The sequence below is a fragment of the Monodon monoceros genome, unplaced genomic scaffold (genome assembly GCF_005190385.1).
Source record: "Monodon monoceros isolate NGI ecotype Baffin Bay Population unplaced genomic scaffold, NGI_Narwhal_1 Super_Scaffold_15, whole genome shotgun sequence".
NCBI classification, from domain to species: Eukaryota; Metazoa; Chordata; class Mammalia; order Artiodactyla; family Monodontidae; genus Monodon; species Monodon monoceros.
In genome coordinates this window covers 86,925,468-86,946,812 of record NW_021703771.1, presented here as the reverse complement: position 1 = coordinate 86,946,812, position 21,345 = coordinate 86,925,468, and the positions used below count along the sequence as shown (strand labels likewise).

Sequence of the window (21,345 nt, the reverse complement as noted above, 5' to 3'; positions counted from 1 at the left end):
CTACAGAGTTAATGCAAACCCAGTCACAACTCCAGCAGGTTTTATGTCGAAATTGATAAGTTGATTCTAAAATTTATTTGTAAATGCAAATAACCTAGAATAACCAAAGCAATTTTTAAAAGCAAAAGGAGAAAGCAAAATTGGGACTTTATATGATTTTTAAGACTCACCATAAATCCACAGTAATCAGTCTGGTGTTGGTGAAAAGATGTAAGATATATAAATGAAACAGAACAGATTCCAGAAATAGAACCAAACACATATGGCCTACTGATTTTCAACAAGGTGCCAAGGCACTCAGTGGGAGAAAATAAAAGTCTTTTTTTCTGTATCTGTACAGAAGAAAATGAGCATCGACCCTAATCTCACACCATACACAAATGTCACCTTGAAATGGAACACACAGACCCAAATGTAAGACCTAAAACTATGAAACTTCTAAAGTAAAATACAGGTACAAGTGTCTGCAGCCTTGGAGGAAGCAAATTCTCATACAGAAAGTACAGAGCACTAAAAAGTTAACAAGCTGGACTTCAACAAAATAATAAATTGTTACTCACTGAAAGATACCATTTTAAAAATGAAAAGACAAGCCAAGCCACAGACTGGGAAAAAAATATTCACAGTACATGTATCATACATAGGACTTGACATGTATATAGATAATCAGGGAAACTCAAATTTCTTCCACAATGAGACACAACTACACCCATCAGAATGCCTAATAGTTAAAATGACTGACCAAACCAAGCATGGGTGAGGGGCAGAGCAACGGCATCTCATATGACTGTGGGGATGCAAATGGTATACTCAGGTTGGAAAGAGTTTCTTTAACAGTTACACACATGCCTCCTACGAAGCCGTTCACTTGAGTATTTACTCAAGAAAAAAAGTACTTCTATGAGAAGACCTGCACGTGTGTGCTCACAGCAGTTTTACTGTAAGAGCCCAAAACTGAAAACTGGAAACAACGCAAATTCTAACAGGTAAGTGGATGAACAAAGTGTGACATATCCATACAATGAAACACAAAAATACAAAGAGGCGTAAGGAAACTTCTGAAGGTGAAGGAAATGTCCACTGTGCTGACAGGCCCAAACCGATGGTATTATAAACTTTAAATACATGTAATACATTGTACTTTAATTATTTCTCAATAATCTTGGCGAGGGCAAGAACTAAAACAAGTAACCACACTTTCATTATTTAATAATCAATTGCTAAGATGAGAGAAAGAAGGACATCTTCTTAAAAAAATCTACTTCCAATGAGATTTTGACAGAGAAATAATGGGTATAAAGAAGTTATTAGATACTTGTGACTGACTTAAAGGTTAATAATTTTCCAAAAAGTTTGTCTTAGAAGAGAAAATCTGCTTGATTTTACTTAGTGTCACCAATTCAACTCTGAGGCATAAAATTTCACTGTATTTCTTGAGTACTAGGGTCAAAGATACACCCTTTATCTCCAAGAAATTACGGATGACTACTAAACCTACCAGCCAAATGTCGGTTAATGATGAATAGCAAACCAAGATTTATTTAAAGTTGGGTCGTTACGACACATCTTAGTAAAAACCCTAAGAAAAAAATCATTAAGGCAGATTTTACTAAAATAAAATTGTTACCTATATATATGCAAAACAAAAACTGGAAGGATATACATCAAAATGTTAATAGCGCTTATCCTTTGGTATTAGAACGACAGAGGATTTTCTTCAGTTTGCCTTTTTATACTTTTCTTAGTTTACAGCAGGAACGCAGATTACTTTTGTAATGGAAAGGAGAATGTTGTTTCTTACATATATTTACACGTGGTTTCGTTTTAGCAGATTCTAAGTGATACAGTGTGGAGAAGTTCAGCCTAAGTCTAACTTCATTTAAAGAATATCTTTCCATTTAAATGCAAAGTTCTAGCACGTGTGATGTGGGTAAGTAGGGGCGCGGCAGGTACTCACGCGGGCAATGCAGTAATCCTTCGGGTTTTCCTTCTCCAGGCCGTACTTCTCCAGAGCTTCAGCCACAGCGAGGCCTGCAGGGTCGGTGGTAGACAGCAGGATCGTCTTGTAGGGAATATTTGGTTTTAAACTATCTGCATAAATCCTCAGTGTCCCACCTGCAAAAAACAGTGGCATCTCCGATCACAACTTTTGGTCCGATACCAGAGATCTGTCTACGAATTCCATCCCCGCTTCCTGGCAGGTGACACACACCGGCAGGGACGTGCCGACCCAGTGATCCTGTGCTAGGCTAGGCTGTTTCTGTCCTCCCTTCGAGCCCGTGCAGTTTTTATAATGACGAGCTGATTTCCACTGTGGGGAAAGGACAGAAAGGGAAGAAACCCCGGAGTTTCTTCCAAGTGCTGCTCCTGCTTTGACTGCCTTCTCACTTCCTTACCTACACAGCGTGAGACATCTACTTTCCCCACTTCCGCTACTTCCTGACCAACAATCTGAAACTTAAAAACCCCGAACAGTATTAATCCCACTAAATAACCCAGTTTTTTCAAAAAGTGAACCAGAAATCAGGATGCTTCAGGTGCTGGAGTCCAAAGACATTTCATAAGGACCTGTCACCAAAGCACTGGGCTCTATTTACATTTCCAGGTACTGCAAACCAGAATGTCATTTCTAGCTGTGAACTCATTTGGGAGGAAAAAAAAGTCAACTAGAGCAGAGCAATTTGGATCCTTAGCTTTTCTTTTTGTCTGTATATTTCTTTTTAATGCAATCCTACATATGCTATATTACTGACATTTTTGGTGTCATAATTTGCTTTTTACTTATGATCTAAGATTTTTAAGTCCTAAAATCTTAAGTCTAGCTGAAAGACTACTGGGGGTAGGTAGGCAACTCAGGCAAGATGCCACATCCCCATGCTACGTGGGACCTCGGGGAGGCTTCCCGACTTCCTTTGCTCACCTCTACGTTAAAGAGCTAGATTAAACATCTCTGGATCTCTTGGAGCAAATTCTACATCCATGACTCCCTTTTGCCTCTTCTGAATTCTAATGCAGTTATTCTGGCTACTGAATGTTTCTCACACCCTCTTTTTCAACAAGTCTGGCACACACTGCGTTATGACAACTTGACTACAATAAAATAACGCTGGTCTTTTAAGAATAATCAGTAATGACACGGGGAGGGGGAAGGGTAAGCTGGGACGAAGTGAGAGAGAGGCATGGACATATATACACTACCAAACGTAAGGTAGATAGCTAGCGGGAAGCAGCCGCGTGGCACAGGGAGATCAGCTCGGTGCTTTGTGACCGCCTAGGGGGGTGGGATAGGGAGGGTGGGAGGGAGGGAGACGCAAGAGGGAAGAGATATGGGAACATATGTATATGGATAACTGATTCACTTTGTTATGAAGCAGAAACTAACACACCATTGTAAAGCAATTATACTCCAATAAAGATGCTTAAAAAAAAAAAAAAGAAGAAGAAGAACCAGCAAGCCCAGGCTGGTATTAGAACGCGGACCTGCTGACACACGCCAGGGGTCAGGCTATCTACAAACTCACAGGGATTATAAGGTCCCCCTACACCGCCCGTCCCAACGCTGAGGACACAGCATGAGCTGGTCATCGTCCTAGGCTCCAAACAGCTTGTAACCTGATTGCAGGGTCGAAATCCGGGGGAGAAAACAAACAAGACAACAACATGAAGACATAAAATATGACATCAGAAACACAAAACGTAGGGGAGGGAAGTAAAAAATGCAGATCTTTTACAATGTGTTTGCACTTAAATGACTACTAGTTTACCACAAGTAGATATAGATCAACATATATGAAACCCATGGCACCCACAAATCAAAAACCTACAATAAACACACAAAGACTAGAAACAAAAAAACAGAGTACCACTAAAAAAAATCATCAAAATACAAGGGAAGAAACAGAAAGAAGACATGAACAGAGAAGTACAAAAACTAGCAGAAAACAAGTCCTAAAATGGCAGTGAGTACATAGCTATCAATAATTACTTCAAATGTCAATGGACTAAATGCTGCAATCAAAAAACAGGATGGCTGACTGGATAAAAAACCAGAAGCACCTACGCGCTGCTTACGAGAAACTTACTTCAGAGCTAACGACCCATACAGACTGAAAGCGAGGGGAAAGAAAAAGATATTTATTTCATGCAAGCAGAAATGACAAGAAAATGGGGGTGGCAATACTCCTATCAGACAAAACAGACTTTGGAGCAAAGTCTATAACAAAAGACAAAGACGGGCATTATGTAACGATAAAGGGATAAATACAAGAGTACTCCGTTCACACATACGCACCCTATACATGAGCTCCTAACTATATAAAGCAAATACTAGCAGACATGAAGGGAGGAACTGACAATAACACAACAGTAGAGAGGACCCAAACTCCACTGACATCCATGGACAGATTAATAAGTAACTGACTGGATACAGTCTAATTTAAGAGGTTTTTGGTTTAAAAGCATAATACCATAGTATCATCACAACAGAAATACATACCTCCCAATTTCCTAAGGAAGGGGAGATAGAAGAAAAGCTAACATTTTAAAATTCTACCATCGACTAAAATCTGTTTGTATAAATATACATTTCGGTTCTAAAATTAAGGGAGGATGATTCCCCTATTCAGAAGATGAAGAAAGCGTGGCCCACGGAACACAAGGGTCCCTACTGGAACCCAGCTCCAGAGTCCGTGTCCTAGCACTCCACAGCTCCAAGACTGTTCACAAGAAAACTGAGGCAGAAGGGCTGACTCCCAAGGGCATTCTGAGGTCAATTACACTTGGAAGACATCGAGAAAGTAAATACGTCTGAGTGTTAAAAATACTTTATGAGCTCTGGGGCCAAGGCTTGTTACAAGTTATGACTTCTGATCCGCGCTGTGAAGTGAGTCAGATCTCTTTAAGTACGTCATCAGAACTTGGGGAACCAACGCTCGGGCGAACAAGACAGGAAAATTACAGACTTGGCTGTTACTCTCAGGGAAACTTACCCACCCGTGACAACATTCTTCACCAACCTAAGCGCTAAGCTAACAGCCTCAGTAGGCTATAAGGATATAGTTTTCTAAGTTGTTTATTAAAAACCAACAGAACACTTGAACTTACTATATTTGACTGCATTAATATTAACCACAGACAGCTTTTCTGCCAACAGTATCCAGTTTTTTAGGGTTTCCTAGGAGCTTGTACAGAAAAATGTTCCTTCCACTCAACCATCCCTGTAACAGACAAGCTCTACTCCAGTGGGTGTTTTGCTGTTTCTTCTCCTGATTCTCTGGAGGTTTTGTTCCTGTTTTCTTGGCCTACTTCTCAACAATGGCCGCGTATTACTGGTATACTTCCTACCTCCACCAAATCTCTTCCATGCCCATGATGTTGCATCCCAAGAACAGCTTGCTCCCAAATCTTTGTCTCCACCTGGCACCGCTGACTAGCACTCAGCCACCGAGCTGAGTGCAGCCTAAAGGCACCCCCCCACACCACGCCGGCCCCTCCCAAGACACACAGACGAAGCCTGTCTTCTCCTCCGGATGCTCCCTCATCCAGACCCACATCCATCCTGCTCAAAGCAGGGCGGCATCCGGAAGGCCTCCTCTCCTCAGAAAACTCAGGCTGGCGCTGCTTCCCGATCATTCTCTCTTCACATTGCTCCCGCTCTTCTCTCTTCATGACCACTGTCCCCGACTGAGCTCAGAGACTCGGTCCTTCCGGGGCCACACAAGCCTTTGAAGGGGGACACCTGCTTCTGACCACAATTCCGTCAAATCAACCCTAGATTCTGCTCTCAGAGTAACCGCTCCAGATTGGAGGCCTGGGCTAAACTGAAAGCGTTCTCAATCCCTAGCTTAAAACTCTTTCAGCAGTTTATTAACAGATCATACCAAATATTTCCATCAAAGGACCCCCAATGGCACAGGAAAATAAATAGGGATCTCTGGGGACACAGGCTGAAGTTACCTGCAAAAAGCTTCCTGCTTAGGGCTTCCCTGGTGGCGCAGTGGTTGAGAGTCCGCCTGCCGATGCAGGGGACACGGGTTCGTGCCCCGGTCCAGGAAGATCCCAAATACTGCGGAGCGGCTGGGCCCGTGAGCCATGGCCGCTGAGCCTGCGCGTCCGGAGCCTGTGCTCCGCAACGGGAGAGGCCACAACAGTGAGAGGCTCGCGTTCCGCAAAAAGAAAAAAAAAAGCTTCCTGCTTTATCTTAACAACATATATAACGTTGCACCCTGACCACATTAAAGACATACTTTTTATAAAAAGATTTTGTTAAGTTACTTATAAAAACCGACACTCTAAGCCAGCTCTCCTTAGTCTGACTCACATACCCCTGAGCCTATACTTGAATATTCCTCAAGGGGTCACTGAGGAATAACGATGCCAGACTCCTTCCCGTGGTCGGAAGCGTGGTCAGCACGTGGCAGGTACCTCTGAGCATTCCTCTCGTCCTTCCTAAAACTTTTACTACATTTCTCCTTCCTCACCTTTGTAGTTTCTCCCTCCTTCCTCCTTACTTTCTTTTTCTTGTCTTTTTCAATTCCTGATTGAACAAGACAGAATATATACAAACAGATAATCATTTAGGTCTCAAAAGCCATCTATCAAATTATTTATAGAACTAATAAGTCTCTCAGTGTCCTAGTTTTTTTGAATCACCGATACTATAATTCCCATGAAACATATAATTGAGACTCAGTTCATACAGGCACTAAGGGTCAAAGCAAACCCGTGGTGCTGGAGAGACAACCAGGTTTCAGGGCCGGCTCCCACCGTGGCTGGTGCTGTATGACACGCCACCCTAACACAAAGCTCTGGGCAAGCTCACAAGAAATGGGGTCACCAGCAATTTCTGTCAAGTGGTCAGAATCAAGCAACCATGCATTTCAGAACCATGGTCCACAGACTACCTCGTGAATGGAGGTAAGGTAAGAGAGACCACTAGTAAAATAGAGAATAACGCTGCTCCCACGAGTATGACGCGAGTGTGAGCACAGCTTCCCCTGACAGATCCCACCTGCTGCCACATAAACATATCGGATAATAAGAGGGTCTGGATAGGGACTAACACCCTTTGACTCAGCCTTGGAGCCGAGAGAATGGGCCCACAATTAAGCAACCTTCCCAACCGAAACTGCTATAAACCCGGCTCCAGAGAAAAGCCACCAGTCCCAGCACTCAGACCTTAAAACTCGTGCGTGAGCTAGCAGGAGCGCAGCGCTACAAAAGAGCCGCAGAGGTGATGACTTACCAGGTCAGACATTTTTAGGAAAGGCTGGATCAACGATACAGCCTTCTAATACAAGGATTGTTTTTGAAACAAATGATTATGCTACTATCTTTTAACAAGTAAAACTACTTTACTTGCTGCGTATAATTACAGGTTAATTACAAATAAAAGTTTTATATCAAATAGCTAAAAATACACAAAACCAATTTATAGCTCACAGAGTAGTCATCTGTTTTAACTTCTCGTTTTAACCTTTATTTCCCTCAGAAATACAGGGTGATCTCCAGGAAACATCACAGTGGGACATGTGTACAGGATGTTGCCTTTGACTCAAGGGGTCCACAGGGACAAAAAAGCTGGACTTCTCTAAACGTACCTTGTTTTGCAGATTTGACTTAGAAACTGTTAAACAACACTAAATTTTAAAGAAGCAAACCTTCAAAGTCAAAAGTAAAATAAAACAAACCTAAGTATAAATCAATGTGGGTATATAATCACATACACAGGAATCGAATATGCGATTTCAAACACAGCACAGATTTCACAAAAGGCTTAAATAAAATGTTTTCACTATCATATTGGTATTAATAACAGCCCTATTTTGATTTTGGTATTATACCTGATTAATATAATTATGTTGTTAATAATTATTCTATTGTTCTTAGGAGGGAAGAATTTTACCTTTAGAGAAAAGACACCCAGATTTTCTAAAATCAAAGTAGTAAAAAAAAACATATTTCCTAAGCTCTGTCCACTAAACAGGCTTAGAAGCAAAGACTAACCAGTAACAGAGAGCGCTCCTAGCAACCAGACACTTATCCCAGCAAAAGGAACAGGATTCCTCCGAGGAAGAGCTGACTCCTAGGCTGGGGCAGGAAAGCACGAGGTGAGCAGACATCCTATCCTCCAGGGCAGCTCTCGAGATCACTGGGCCATGTCACAGACCCGGGTGCCAGCTGGAAGACAGCCCCGCTGGCTCGAAGCCACCATTCAAGGATCAGTAACGACAATAATCGCAAAAGATGGACAAACATTGAGAAGCTTTACATCCATGAGCTTATTAAAATTTTACGAACCACTGCTCACCTGGGGATGACACTAAGGTGAATATTCCTGTCCCACCGCCTACCACCAAAAACCCTAACCCTGTACCTGTATCTAATCAAGGAAAACAAGAGGAAAACAGCGGTAAACCACACAACTGGACGCCTTCAGCAAAACCTACAAGACATTCAACCTAGGGTTTTAAAACAAACCAACAAATAAGCAAACTGAGAGGTTAAAATACAAGAGAGGAGAGGAGATTTTAGAATGAAAGGCATAGAAGACGAATTAACCAATTGCAAATGCAACATTTAGGTTTTATTTGTATCCTGGCTCAACTACAGGAATTACCTGAGGCAAATCAGGAAAATCTGAACAATGACCAGGTATCTGATGGGAATTACTGTCAATTCTTTTCTATGTGATAGTGGTACTATGGTTTGCTTTATTTCTGTTTTTGCCTTTTTAGAATTGTTACCTTTCAGGAAAATATATCAAAATATTTATGGATGAGATAATGAGAAAGTTGGGACTTGATTCAAAAATAACACAGTCTGGGAATGAAAGCAATATATGTAGAAGCAGAGATGAAACGTGTTAATTATGGAAGCTTGCTTGGTAATAAACACATGGGAAGTTCATTATGTCTCTATTCTTTTGTATATACTTGACATTTTCCAGAATTAAAAAAAAAAGCCATACTGGGGATAAATACGTAAGTAAACGTATTGAAGGCAAAACTGACTCTGTACCAGACACACATGGCACACGCTTGCTACGAAGAGGCTACATCACCCATTAACTTCACTTATTCAGGGCCTCATGCATATATGAAAAGGATTATTAAATTAATAGACTTTACAACAAATATAACAGAAAAACAATTCAAAGTCTGCACCTGAATCAGGCCGCCCATCTGAGCTCCGAAATTCCTGCATTCTCTTTTCCAGTTTTTGTTGTCTCCGTCGTTTCATAACCACCTCGGGATTAGAAATCGTTCGGGTAAAGCTAGTTTCAGGCATGTCTTTGTAAACCTCAGCAGCCAGTCGAGAATTTTCACTGTAAGGAAGAAAAGGCAATAACAAGATTTTCAGAATTTTACATCAGAAACAATTATACTGAAATCATACAAAACCAAAATGGCAGATGCTATCTGCCTACACAGTTCTGCCGCGCACCGTTCACCGTGGGCCAATTACTAGGGACGGGGAATACACTTCCTCTCCATACAAGCTGAAATACAGAACTAAGCAGAAATTTATAATTAAAATTTTATAGTGAGTTTACAGAACTCAATTATTGAGTATTCATTAATAAAGCCAGAATGTATAAATTATACATTTCAGTTCTTTCTACCACGGTTATCTTAAAATAGACTAAATGACGGATACAACATTCCAACCACTAGAAATAAAGGACTGAACATACTTTAGTAAAAATCTGTCTTCAAATTACAGTAATCTTGAAGAACTCAAACAGCCTGATTTTTTAACAACTAAGAGATTTACCACCATTCACTCTCTTGAAGCGAAAGTTTTAAAAGGAAATTGCTCCATAAGTTCCTATAACGAGTCAACTGTATAGAATGATGAGTTGAAAACTAAATATTTAGGTAAGATTGATGTGCTTGACTAAATTTTGATAAATATACTTTAAGGATGCCATTTTTAAAATCACAAAATAATTTCATTAAGTCAGCCAAGCTTCGAATCAATCAAGGTAAACTTAACTCATTTTAAGTAGCTCATTTCCTTAACACAAATAATTTATCCCCCTATAAACTAAATAAACAGAACTGTAGCCTAAGTTCTAAACTCTCCTTTTCCTTGATATTTTTCATATATGAACAATCTATGTATACAAGTTCTTTCTCTTGCATAAATACACTAAGGAGAGCCTTACTATGTAATACTACAGTCAAGAGTTCATGTGCATCCCATAGGCGTCTCTGCCTAACAGATTAATATCTAAATCCATTTGGATGCACTCTACAATGGGCTCAAATTCCACTCTCAAGTAAACTCCCTTCACTGACAAATGGTTAATATCCTCAAGACACACACAACACTTAGAATCAACCAAAAAAATGGAAAAAAGACTTGAAGAGGTCACCGCAGCAGCAGCAGAATATCAACGGTCAATAAACGTGCAGAGAGACATCCACCTTGTTAATGATACGGTAAGCTCGGGTTACTGAAGGTCTCACGTACTGCAGAGACCGTACTCTGCCCTGTTGCACCCAGCAGTACTAAGGCGATGGAAACGAGAGGGCCCGTGGGCTGTGCAGACCTTTCCAGGGGCTGTCTGGCAACACAAGCACCCCAAGGGGTCTCTGAGCCATTCTTCCAGAGCCCTTCCTCAGGAAATAGTCACATGAGTCCTCAAAATTGTAAAAACAAGGATATTCGCCGGAGTATCATTTATAATACGAAAAAAACCCTGTGAACTCTCCACAAGTACATGAAAAGGGCTGGTTTCATAAATTATGGGAAAACTATATGATAGAATACTGCACAATCATTTAAATTATTTAATATGTATGTTTTTTGTGAAAATATATATATTTTGACTGTGTGTATTTATGTGAAATACATACAATTTCAGTGGGAAAATGTCACGTGAAAAGTTCTGGTTTCAAAAGACTGATTATGCTTGTTTAAAAACTCTCTACATAGATATATGAAGCTCATATATTTGTGTTGCATGAACAAACTACGGCTCTCTTTGGGCTCATGCGTGACAAGAAGCTCCTTTCCCCTTTCTGGCAAATCTATCTACTCTGACTTTCTAAACTAAGCTGTAAACAGAACACTATGCCCTCAACTCTAAGGCAAGGAGGAGGCCTAAGAGAAACCACGATAAGAGGATGAACTGAACTAGAAACTGACAAGGCTACACTGAGGCCCGGAGACTGCAAGCGAGGAGGAAAGGCCAGCTTCTGCTCATGTCTCCTTTCTGTTATAACGAAACACAGCGGTTTCCCTTATGCCCTCAGCTCCGAGGTCAGAAGCTCAAATCCCTTCCGACAGGTAAAGACACCTGTGATGGGGCTGCTGTGCGAGAATAAGGAAGGGGGGCGGGCGGGGGCCGGAGTGAACCTGATGGTGCATTTGAACCTGAAAAGCGAACACCAGCTTTTCTCACTGGTCTTGCCAACCTCTGATCAGGTGTTAAGCGTACCTGAGGTGTCTAAGAATCCACTACTGCCTTAAGGACCAAAACAACAGAAAGGAAAGGAAAGGCCAGGCAGAGACGAAGAACACCCTGACACCCAGTCTACCCAGCAACGGCAATACCGTTCATCAGTCCGCATCTTTAAGAAGAGCGCGCACAGCGAGACCAGCCCTGTGAGCGACGCGTGCAGCTCAGTCAGAGCCCCACCGGCTTCCCTCGACGCCGAGGACCCAGCACGAGCCCCAACGCACTTACCTGAGGCGCACCCTCTTCGGCCTTTACTTGGTAATTTAATGAGGTCTGCTGCATGAAAAACACCGGGCTTAGAACACAAAGAAACAGGAATATTTCCCAAATTAACTTACGTGTCATCCCCATGGAAAGGTCTATCGTCTCGATCAGACGCCTGCCTCATTGCCTCTTTTTCTCGCTTCTTTTTTTCCTTCTTTTCTTTCTTTGAGAGAGTTCTCTTGAAGTTCTGGATAACACCTTCTTTTTCCTGCTTTTCAGGTCCGTTACTCTGAGCCTTCTGATAAAAGTAACATTATCACTACACTGGCTATGACACAGAATGACATAAAGCTAGCTATCTATGGCTTGGCTAACTTCACCTCATACGCTGCGGCCAGAAACAGAGCCACCGGGGCAGGGCAAGGACTGGGGTGAGAAACGTTCTTTGTCTTGATGGGCCGACAGTTACGTGAGTGTACCGATCAAAACGTACACATTCAAGATCTCATTTCACCTTGTGTAAATTGTATCTTAATTCAAAACTATAACCAAGGAAGCAAACACACAAGAAAATCCAAACCCAGTTAGAAAACGGGTTGGAATCACACCAGTTTATTATTTTTAATAAATAAAAATCCAAATAATTTACATGAAGTAACTTAAATAAAAGGAAACTAATGAAAATATGGAAATAACTAAGTGTTTGAATCATCGTCTACTTTAAATATGTTTTCTTTAACTTCAAAAGAAATGTTAAGAGTAGCCCTAATAAACTGGATTTCATGAAGCAAAGTTGGAAGTACTGTGTTTGTACAAAAACTGCTCATTTCTTTTCCAGATCTTACTTGTTTCCTTATTCGTAATTTATAACTTGGCCTGCCAGCAGATGACACAGAGACAAATTATTTTTATATGACTTAATAGGTTGGCTGGTAAAAGAATCAAGAAAAATAAAAGATTATCTTATTGGGAAAGAAAACTGCCTTCTGCTTTGTGAGTGAGCATCTCCGTTTCCTTGCAAGCTACTCCAGCACCCTCCTGTCATCCTGACCCCAGAAGAGTTCTACTACATAGCAAGCAGGATCTGTGGCTCCGTGAAAAGGTACATCAGCTGAAACCATGGCGCAGAAACAAAATAAAACATGGACACACACACACACACACACACACACACACACACACAAAGTATCCGTTCTTGTATCATATGTGTTCGCCACAACGGCAATAAAAGTCCCTGGAGCGCAGGAACAGGAACACAGAGGACATGACACAGACAACGTGAAAACTGCTGCCCTAAGTAAATAATGGTACTTGCCCCCCAGTCTGCTGGGGCACAAAATTAAATACAAGATTTTTCTCAAAATATCCTTAACCTCCGCATTTGCTGTCACTTGTCAATACTGAATTCTAGTGTAAGAGGCCACTTGACTTAAAACAGAATTATAATTGTTTTAAAATTGTATCAATATTTCATAGTATTCCACATAAAAAGGACAGTAGCACAGGAATTCCAGACATCCTACTACCTGAGAAAGTTTTAGACTCACTCTATTTCATCATCCAAAGAAACGCAAGGAAGTTTACTAATTTCTAACCTTACACATATAACATGAAAAAGGTCTTAAATATGCCTTATTAAGTTGTATCTAAAAGTTCACATATAAATAGGTTATTAAAGTTTTATTTTCCCTTCTGATTCTTATTAAAACCTATTTTGACTTTATAATTTAGGGGAAAAAACCTGAAGCTGATTTGAACATTAAGTCTCTTAGGAACAAAAGCTTACATAACTCTTCTTTGAAAAGGAAGGAGTAATATTTTGGATTACTCAGTGAAACAGAGGATGAAGCAGGGAGAAGCTGGGCTACTTTTAAATTATATTCCAGGACGGGGGTAAAAGGGTAGTTCAGGAAGAGAAGCGAAACAGAGAATGAACCCCTCTGACACGACACGTGGTCAGACGCAGGCCAGGCACAGCACGGGCCGAGACCCAAGGCCTCACCTTAGCAGGAATGGCATCGTTCTCATTCTTAAGAACAAATCTGCCCTCCCGATCATCCTTATTCCAATTCAACTGCACAACAAGGGGTTTCTCGTCTATATCCAATCTTCTTTCTTCTTCACAACATGAAAAGGAAAAGAAAGAAGCCGTGGTTATCTAATGGCACTAGCCAATGCAACATTCTGATACACATTAAATTTTATAGACAAAAAATACCTAATTGCCTTGATTACTTACCGATAGGCTGAAGCGTAATTCACAATGTGAAGTTAGAGTTTCAATGACTAATTCAGTATTTTGGTGCTACTATATGTGTACTATCACGTGTCCAATGCCAGACACGGACCAGGCACAGCTTCCTGACAACATTTAGAATGTAACCCAGAAAATAAGAGAAATACACATGGACTAGAAAAAATTATAAGCAGGGCTTTGCCATACGTTTGTTTCTATAAATCAAATTCCCTCACATACAGCTGGAAAATACGGAAATAATGTTCATATCACACAGAAGTTCCACTGATTCATGGGATTTTTCTTCTCATGTTAATGTTAAGACGCTGTCAAGAAACGGCACCACCGCCATCAGTCTTGGAAGCGATCACTGCACTCTCCCTCCTCCCCCTGCACCTCTGATCCTCGTCTCCAAAACCACACTCCTCGACCCGCACAGCCCCTCCCACCATGAAGCACCAGCCTTTTCTCTGTCGATGAAGTGCTATGTTAAGTGACTACTTCCTCCCTTACTAGAAACCTAACAAGCCTCATGGCAGCCCACTGAGGGCCCTACACAGCCTGACCACCTACTAGAAGCCGAGAGCTGGCAAGGATTACCCAGGTAAACGCACACAGGATGCACCGCAACGAGGGCAGCAAAGACAGGAAGCAGTGAGACCAGAGGGGGTGGATGACAATGGTACAGGAAGCAAGTCAACGGGGCAAACTGAGAAGACAGAGTTTATAGAGGCTTTCAGTGAATATTATAGGTAAACAGCAGTGTTAATGATCAGAATACAGGAAAAACAAATTCCAAGTCATTATTTTATCAACTGAAAATATGAGAAAAGAGTAGTAAGTCACATATCGGATCAAGAAGTTCCAAATTCCTGCTGCAAAACCAAAATTACCAAGTTGTTCGTGTTGCAGAATCTTCACTAGATCAAAATCCCTCATGGCATGCTTTTTAGAGAACCAATCTTAAGAACAATTAAGTCTAAATCATAAAACAAAAACAAGGTGAGCTGTTCTAAAGCATACGTGCCTAACTACCGCATGCAAATATAGGTAGGGCCCTGCTACAACTTTATAACTTAAGGTATCTTCTGCCTTATGTTAGAAGAGCAGAATCCTTTTTACTTTTCCAGTTGATTTCACACAAGGAACCCTAACGCAGAGAAGGGCTGAGAGTGGCGTTTCCATGGTGCTGGGCCAGCGCTCTGGTTCACACAGCAGCTGCGGTGTCCAGCGGCTCACTGAGGAGCACGTTACATTTCCAGCGAAACGAGCTGCACCTGCCGGATGCGGCAGGAGCTGCTGGTTCCCACCAGGTTGCGCACTGTCCCACCAGGGTCACGTCGGGCTTTCCACGGCGCTGTAGGAACAAGCGCTGCCCGCAAACCAATGTGAACAGGAAAGGAGGGCACTGCCCCCACGCAGGAGCTGCGCAGGGCCCAGGAGGCACACGTGCCCCGTCAGGGAGCAACTGTGATTAAGAACGGGATGAAATTTTCAGTTTTCCTTTCATCTGATCTGTACTATTTTTTCAAACACCCACCAAGCTGTTAAAGCATAAATCCTGATGAACTTGTCTGAATCTATGCAGTAAAATGAACTGTTAGGTATTTCCTTTGGCCTAGAGATGCCACTAAAACAATTACTGACACACTAAGGGCTCCGTGACCCGAAAGAGATTGAGAAGCTGCACGCCAGGGTCTGCTCCTCTCTGAGACCCTGGCGGGGTATGAAGGTGCAGAAGGACACGGCCAGGCCAGCCTAGTGGTCACTGCAGGGGCGGGGGGACATGGGGAACACTTCCTTCTTTACACAGCTTCCTTGTGTTTTCATCGCTTACAAGTAACATATTTTACTTTTTAGTTAAAAACAAATCTAGCAAAGAAAGTTTAAAGAAAAAATGTTCTTTAAAAAAAAATCAAACCCATCCCATTTTTAGATCTCAAATCCCAACCTTAGATAGCATTTCAAAGACCTCACTTGGCAGCATTCAAATGACCCAATGGTGCAGCGAGAAGAGGGCTGAAAGTGAGAAATACTTTATTCCTCTTTGTAACCTATTTAAAAAGATTCTGAGGTAAAAGGAGAATTCAACCTCAAAAAAACGTCCAAAATTGAGACCATCCGCTATTGTCAAATTTAGTTTGGGTATTATTTATGTAGGTGATACCCTAGTAACCTTAAAAGAGTGATAAACAAGTACAGCCTACCTAACATAATACTGGTAGCATTTGGTGACACCTGAATTCCACACACTACAAAAATTTTAGCCCAATTTCAAATGTACAAAGAAAGCTGTACTTTTGAAGATAAGAAAAATAAATTATGTTCAAACAGGTTTTGTGGCTGAAACTTAAACAGGTATTCAAATTGGGCTTGTACTATATACAATCCTTTGTTTACTGCATTAACTGGAATTTGTTATTTTTTTTTAAACAGGTGACTCAGTACTTCAAAAGCATTCATAAAAAATTTTATAAATTTCTACATTTCTAATGAGTTCAACTTCAACTGCCATGTGATATATAGGATACTTTCAGAAATTTCAAATCTTAAAACAAGGAGAAATGAGAGTTTCCTCAAGATGCCCTAACTGTTCCCAAAGAACAACGTTACTGTTTCACGTTACAAAAGTATTACAGCAAGCATGATAAAACACTGGGTTTTACTCATAAAATACTGTACTCATAAAACACTGGGTTATCGTTAATTGTAATATTATAATCTATGCAGAGGAGCTACATGAAATACTTCTCCAAAATTAAGCAGCTTACTGTACCATCAATGTATGTGACAGATCTGCTGGAGAATTTCAATTATGAAACGTTATGCTACTTATCTTTGGAGAAGTGAGCATACGTAAAACTGATCTATTCATTCTAACTCCCAACAAATGCACCTACTAGGTAGGAACTTATGAGGACATTTCGCAGACATACTCGAGTTTTGCCAACCTGTTAACTGCTTCCCCAGCCCCTCCAGAAAAAGAAAGAGGGGGTCAGCAGTAAAGCAGGGCCCCCGGGACAAGTGACTGTGATAGTCTCCAGATGAGCACACATGGCCGACAAGCCCCGTCTGTGTCCACTGACCTCCGCTGACATGCACTTCGTACAGGGAGTACTTGGGTGATGACAACATCCGCATGTCAGGGCGGAATTTCTCCGCGAGCGTTTCCAGCACGTCCTGAGTGGTGGCGGTACTAGAGACCCGGATACATTTTGTTGCGAAGTTCCCAGCAGCTTTATCTTGAAAATAAAATCTCATCACTCCATGGAACTCCAAATCCTAAAAGGAAAACAAAATGATATACATTTTTGGAAAAACAACATCCTAAAATGATGTCTTCAAATTTAATTATGTGACTTGGGACAAGTTATTTACAATCTGTCTCCTTCTTACGTGTCTCAAGTATCAGGTAAGGGCGGTAGAGCACCTGACGTCAGAGCCGTCAGCAAAGGCCAGGCACACCTGGACAGGCATCGTTTTATCGCGTCTTTATAACAACCCAGTGAAGCGGATACTATGACCAAACCCAACTCTCAAGATTTGGTCTTTAAAACTCACAAAGTCTGAGTATCTTGCTCAAGCAGTTAGCTATGCAGCAAACCCAGAATTAAACCCAGATCCACTGAACTCTGAAGTCCATGCCTATCTGCCCCTGAGGTGCCATCCCATCCTGAGATTACAAAGCCTAAATGAAGAGACTGTTCTAAAAGCAAAGGGGAAATGTTAACCCCAATCCTACCATGAATGGGAATAAATGGAAACTCAACGTTAGCGGAATGTAAATTGTAAGTAATTTTCACTATGAACTACTTGCCCCAAATCAACAGACACAATTTAGATTTTTCTTAAAATCTTACTTCTAGAGAAAAATTCGACAGAATGTCAACCAAAGACTACTTCAAGCAGGCTGAAGCCCATGCGACTGTGGAAGGCTCCCTCCCGTGGCTTCCTTTTTTTTTTTCTTTTCTTTTCAATCAATTACGAGATGGTTATTTAGGTCCTTTGCTATCACCATAAAAATAAGACTCAGCATGGGGCTTCCCTGGTGGCGCAGTGGTTGGGAGTCCGCCTGCCGATGCAGGGGACACGGGTTCGTGCCCCGGTCCGGGAGGATCCCACATGTGCGGAGCGGCTGGGCCCACGAGCCATGGCCGCTGGGCCTGCGCGTCTGGAGCCTGTGCTCCGCAACGAGAGAGACCACAGCAGTGAGAGGCCCGCGTACCGCAAAAAAAAAAAAAAAAAAAAAAGACTCAGCAGTTCACATCCCACAGACTGGGAATCACCGCATCAAAGAGAATCCGTGTTTGTTTGTCAGGTTACACTTTATCTGGGGATGCGAGAGGGTGAGGTCCAGGGTTCCTGTGCACCCCATTAATCCCTTGAACACAGGACAAAGCACAGCTCCCCGCCAACTCCTGAGGAGCACTTGCGACCCGACCCCGAGGTTCTGTGCTCGGCCTCCTGCAGCAAAAAGCCTCGGCCGGGCTGCTCTTCAACGGCCGCCTTTCTCTCCCCACCACGTCTGACACATGGAGTCTCTCCACCTCCAGATGTATCCAGAATCCATCCAAAATCTTGTTAAAACCCAGTCGGATAAATCAGTCCTCGCTTTCTTCCTCGCAGTGGCTTTCGCTCTCAGACGTCAAGTTTCTCCTGCAGCTCAGAGACCATCGCAGTCAAGCTTCTGCCCACGTCCCAGTCCACTAGCCTAACCTTCACTGAAAATTATGAACTGGGAAGTATTTATCTGAAGAAAAGTAAGGCAAATGGAATATTATTGACAGAATGGGGTTAATGGTGTAACCATTCGAAAGTTAAACCGGAAAAACGAGACTATAAGGCACGTTTCTAGTGACGAAGCTTTTACTGTGCTCGCCCAGACCCTGCCCACTGGGCCACCCGCCCTCCCTGTTCCCCCTGCCCCGGGGAGAAACACAGGTAAGTGAGCATGTGTGTTAGAAGAACACCACTGAACCACAGACTCTGGGATGAAGCAGGACCACGGTTATGGGGTGAGAGCTGAGAAAGCTTAATGAATTAGGAGTCTTCTTTGTCTGGCTTGGGTCAAGCAGCAAAAAAAAAATGAGGCTGATATCCTTTAAAAATAAATATCTCCATCTCCATGTTAGTCTGGCAACCCTAAAAGCCGTAAGTAAGGATGCACGGGAGAGATGCCCCTCAACTCAGAATCTGTACGCAGGTTCGGGTCAACGCCAGTAACAGCCAAGGCTCCCTCAGCACGCACTCTGCCCCAGGCACGGTGCTCAACACTCTCCACATGGCTCCCTTGGCCCCAGGATCCCCCAGGGGCCCAGCCCTGTGAAGTCACTCAGGGACCCCCATTCCAGGTTTCACTCTTCCTACCGACCAACCTCCTCCACAGGCCCCTAAGACAGCACTTCAGAAAACAACACTTAGTCTGGAAATTCGGTTACCTACATTTAAGTTTTTATTATGGGAGTCACATTTTTATCCCAGAGTTCCGCTCCTTTCACCACCGCCACCCTGAAATCATCTTTACGCTGCACCTAGCAGTCTCCTCTGAAGGCCCACCCTTATACCTCTCTAAATTACCCTCCGTAGCACTCAATCGTTTTGATAACTGGGTCGTTCTAAATACATCATTTGTGATGAGAATAAAACAGCTAGATACACCTACAGGTCCCAAAAGACACGAAAGCACCAGCTTCTCTGAGAACGGCCAACAAGTAATTCCCAACTACCAGATATTGAAGGAACAGAGGCAGCATCTGTGGCTGAGAGGGGCTGCCCACCCCAGCTGGGCAAGAACAAAGGAAAGCATCTAGAATGACTAGATGGAGGCAAGCCTGGAGACAGCCCCCCGTATCCTTGGTCACCCTCATCAAAGTCCCTCACGTACAGATTACTACCCTTTATAGGTACAAAGAAAACTACAAATATTAACCCTCCATTATTAATGTGGTTCAGCTACTGATCTTACATAAAATGTTGAGATAGAAGATTTTTTTTTAAATAGGGTAAACCCAAGGTTACAGATACAGGTCTCCAGCAAGCAACAGCTGTCTACAGAGAAGTAATAATATTTCTATTGATGTTTTTAAAGAAAAAATTCTCCAGGTCTGTCCAGCCTAAATAAAGTAGCCAATAAAAACGACCTTTGATTTGATTTCATTTGCACTAAATAAGTATTAATGAATAACTATTAGTTGGTTTGCCTGGTGACCTTGACATCACACAGAACATGTGGGTAGAGCCGTCACTGGGGTGTCCCTTCATGAATGAACACATTAGCATTCTGTTCAGTCGTTCAGCTAATTTTGGCTGGTGTGAATAAATCCCCAGAATTTTATCAAACCTGAGAAGACTGCTAACATCAAGCTCCTGAACCTAAAAATTGGGCATGTAGTGACCAAACTAACACACAGTAATAACTAACTAATATATAGGATGGTCTACCACGTGCCAGATACTGACGGTTCAGCATTTAATTCCCCAAACTAAGGGTTAGGTACTACCATCAGCCCCACTGCACAGGGGAAAAAAGAAAAAGGAGGTCCAGGGAGGCTAAGCACATGAGCTACAATCACACAGCCACCAAGCGGCGGGCTGCAGGCACCAGAGGAGCCCCAGAAGAAACAAGTGGACAGCTGAATAACTGAGAGCGAAGGTTCAGAGGGGCTGGAGACCTGGACAGCACGTGCTCAGCTGCAGGTGTCCTCATGGCCCCCACTCCCCACGGAGCCCAGCCCGGCTGGGAGGCACAGCAGGGCACAGGACAGCAGGCACCCCTGAGGGAGTCTTCATCACCCACGTGAGCTCGGATGCCCTCAACTATAAGGTGGAAGCGCCATCAGGGCCTGGGCCCCTTCCTAAGGTGACTTCCTCTCAGCCTCTCCACAGACGGCAGCTCTTCTGAGATGAGGAGCTTTCATTCACAGTCCAGGTCCTCCCTCGGTCTCCAATGCTTCACACATAAAAATCAAAACACATTTGAGTCAAAACTTCCAGCAACAATGTCTGATGCCTCCAGCTATGGCTGTCTGTTCTCACCTGATCAGAACTCTGAAAAACAAAACTTTACACTTGCAATCAGTAGGCAGCTGGAATTCCGATGCTGCTGCAGCCAACACGGCCGTAATCTTATAAAGGCAAGTGTTTCCTTAAAAAAGACTCCTCCCCTCCTTAGTGCTGGTTACGCCTATCACCCAAGATAAAACAGCATTTAAAATAAAAGCACTGGGACGTCCCTGGTGGCGCAGTGGTTAAGAATCCACCTGCCAATGCAGGGGACACGGGTTCAATCCCTGGTCTAGGAAGATCCCACATGCCGCGGAGCAACGAAGCCCGTGAGCCACAACTACTGAGCCCGCGAGCCACAACTACTGAGCCCGCGAGCCACAACTACTGAAGCCCGCACGCCTAGAGCCCGTGAGCCACAACTACTGAGCCTACA

General features: G+C 42.7%; 1 protein-coding gene across 10 annotated transcripts in view; it reads right to left on the bottom strand.

Annotated features, from left to right (window-relative positions):
* Window positions 1-21,345, bottom strand: part of AFDN (afadin, adherens junction formation factor) — a 138,740-nt gene that overhangs the window by 81,251 nt on the left and 36,144 nt on the right. For 4 of the 10 annotated variants that reach the window (XM_029223505.1, XM_029223508.1, XM_029223511.1 and 1 more), the window contains exons 2-6: window positions 16,994-17,189; window positions 13,674-13,789; window positions 11,806-11,969; window positions 9,165-9,325; window positions 1,958-2,115 (exon numbers count right to left, since the gene is read on the bottom strand). In XM_029223505.1, coding sequence (XP_029079338.1) covers window positions 1,958-2,115; window positions 9,165-9,325; window positions 11,806-11,969; window positions 13,674-13,789; window positions 16,994-17,189 — 795 coding nt within the window. The remainder of the gene's footprint in view (window positions 1-1,957; window positions 2,116-9,164; window positions 9,326-11,805; window positions 11,970-13,673; window positions 13,790-16,993; window positions 17,190-21,345) is intronic. The other 6 variants (XM_029223506.1, XM_029223514.1, XM_029223515.1 and 3 more) reach the window with 3 other exon arrangements.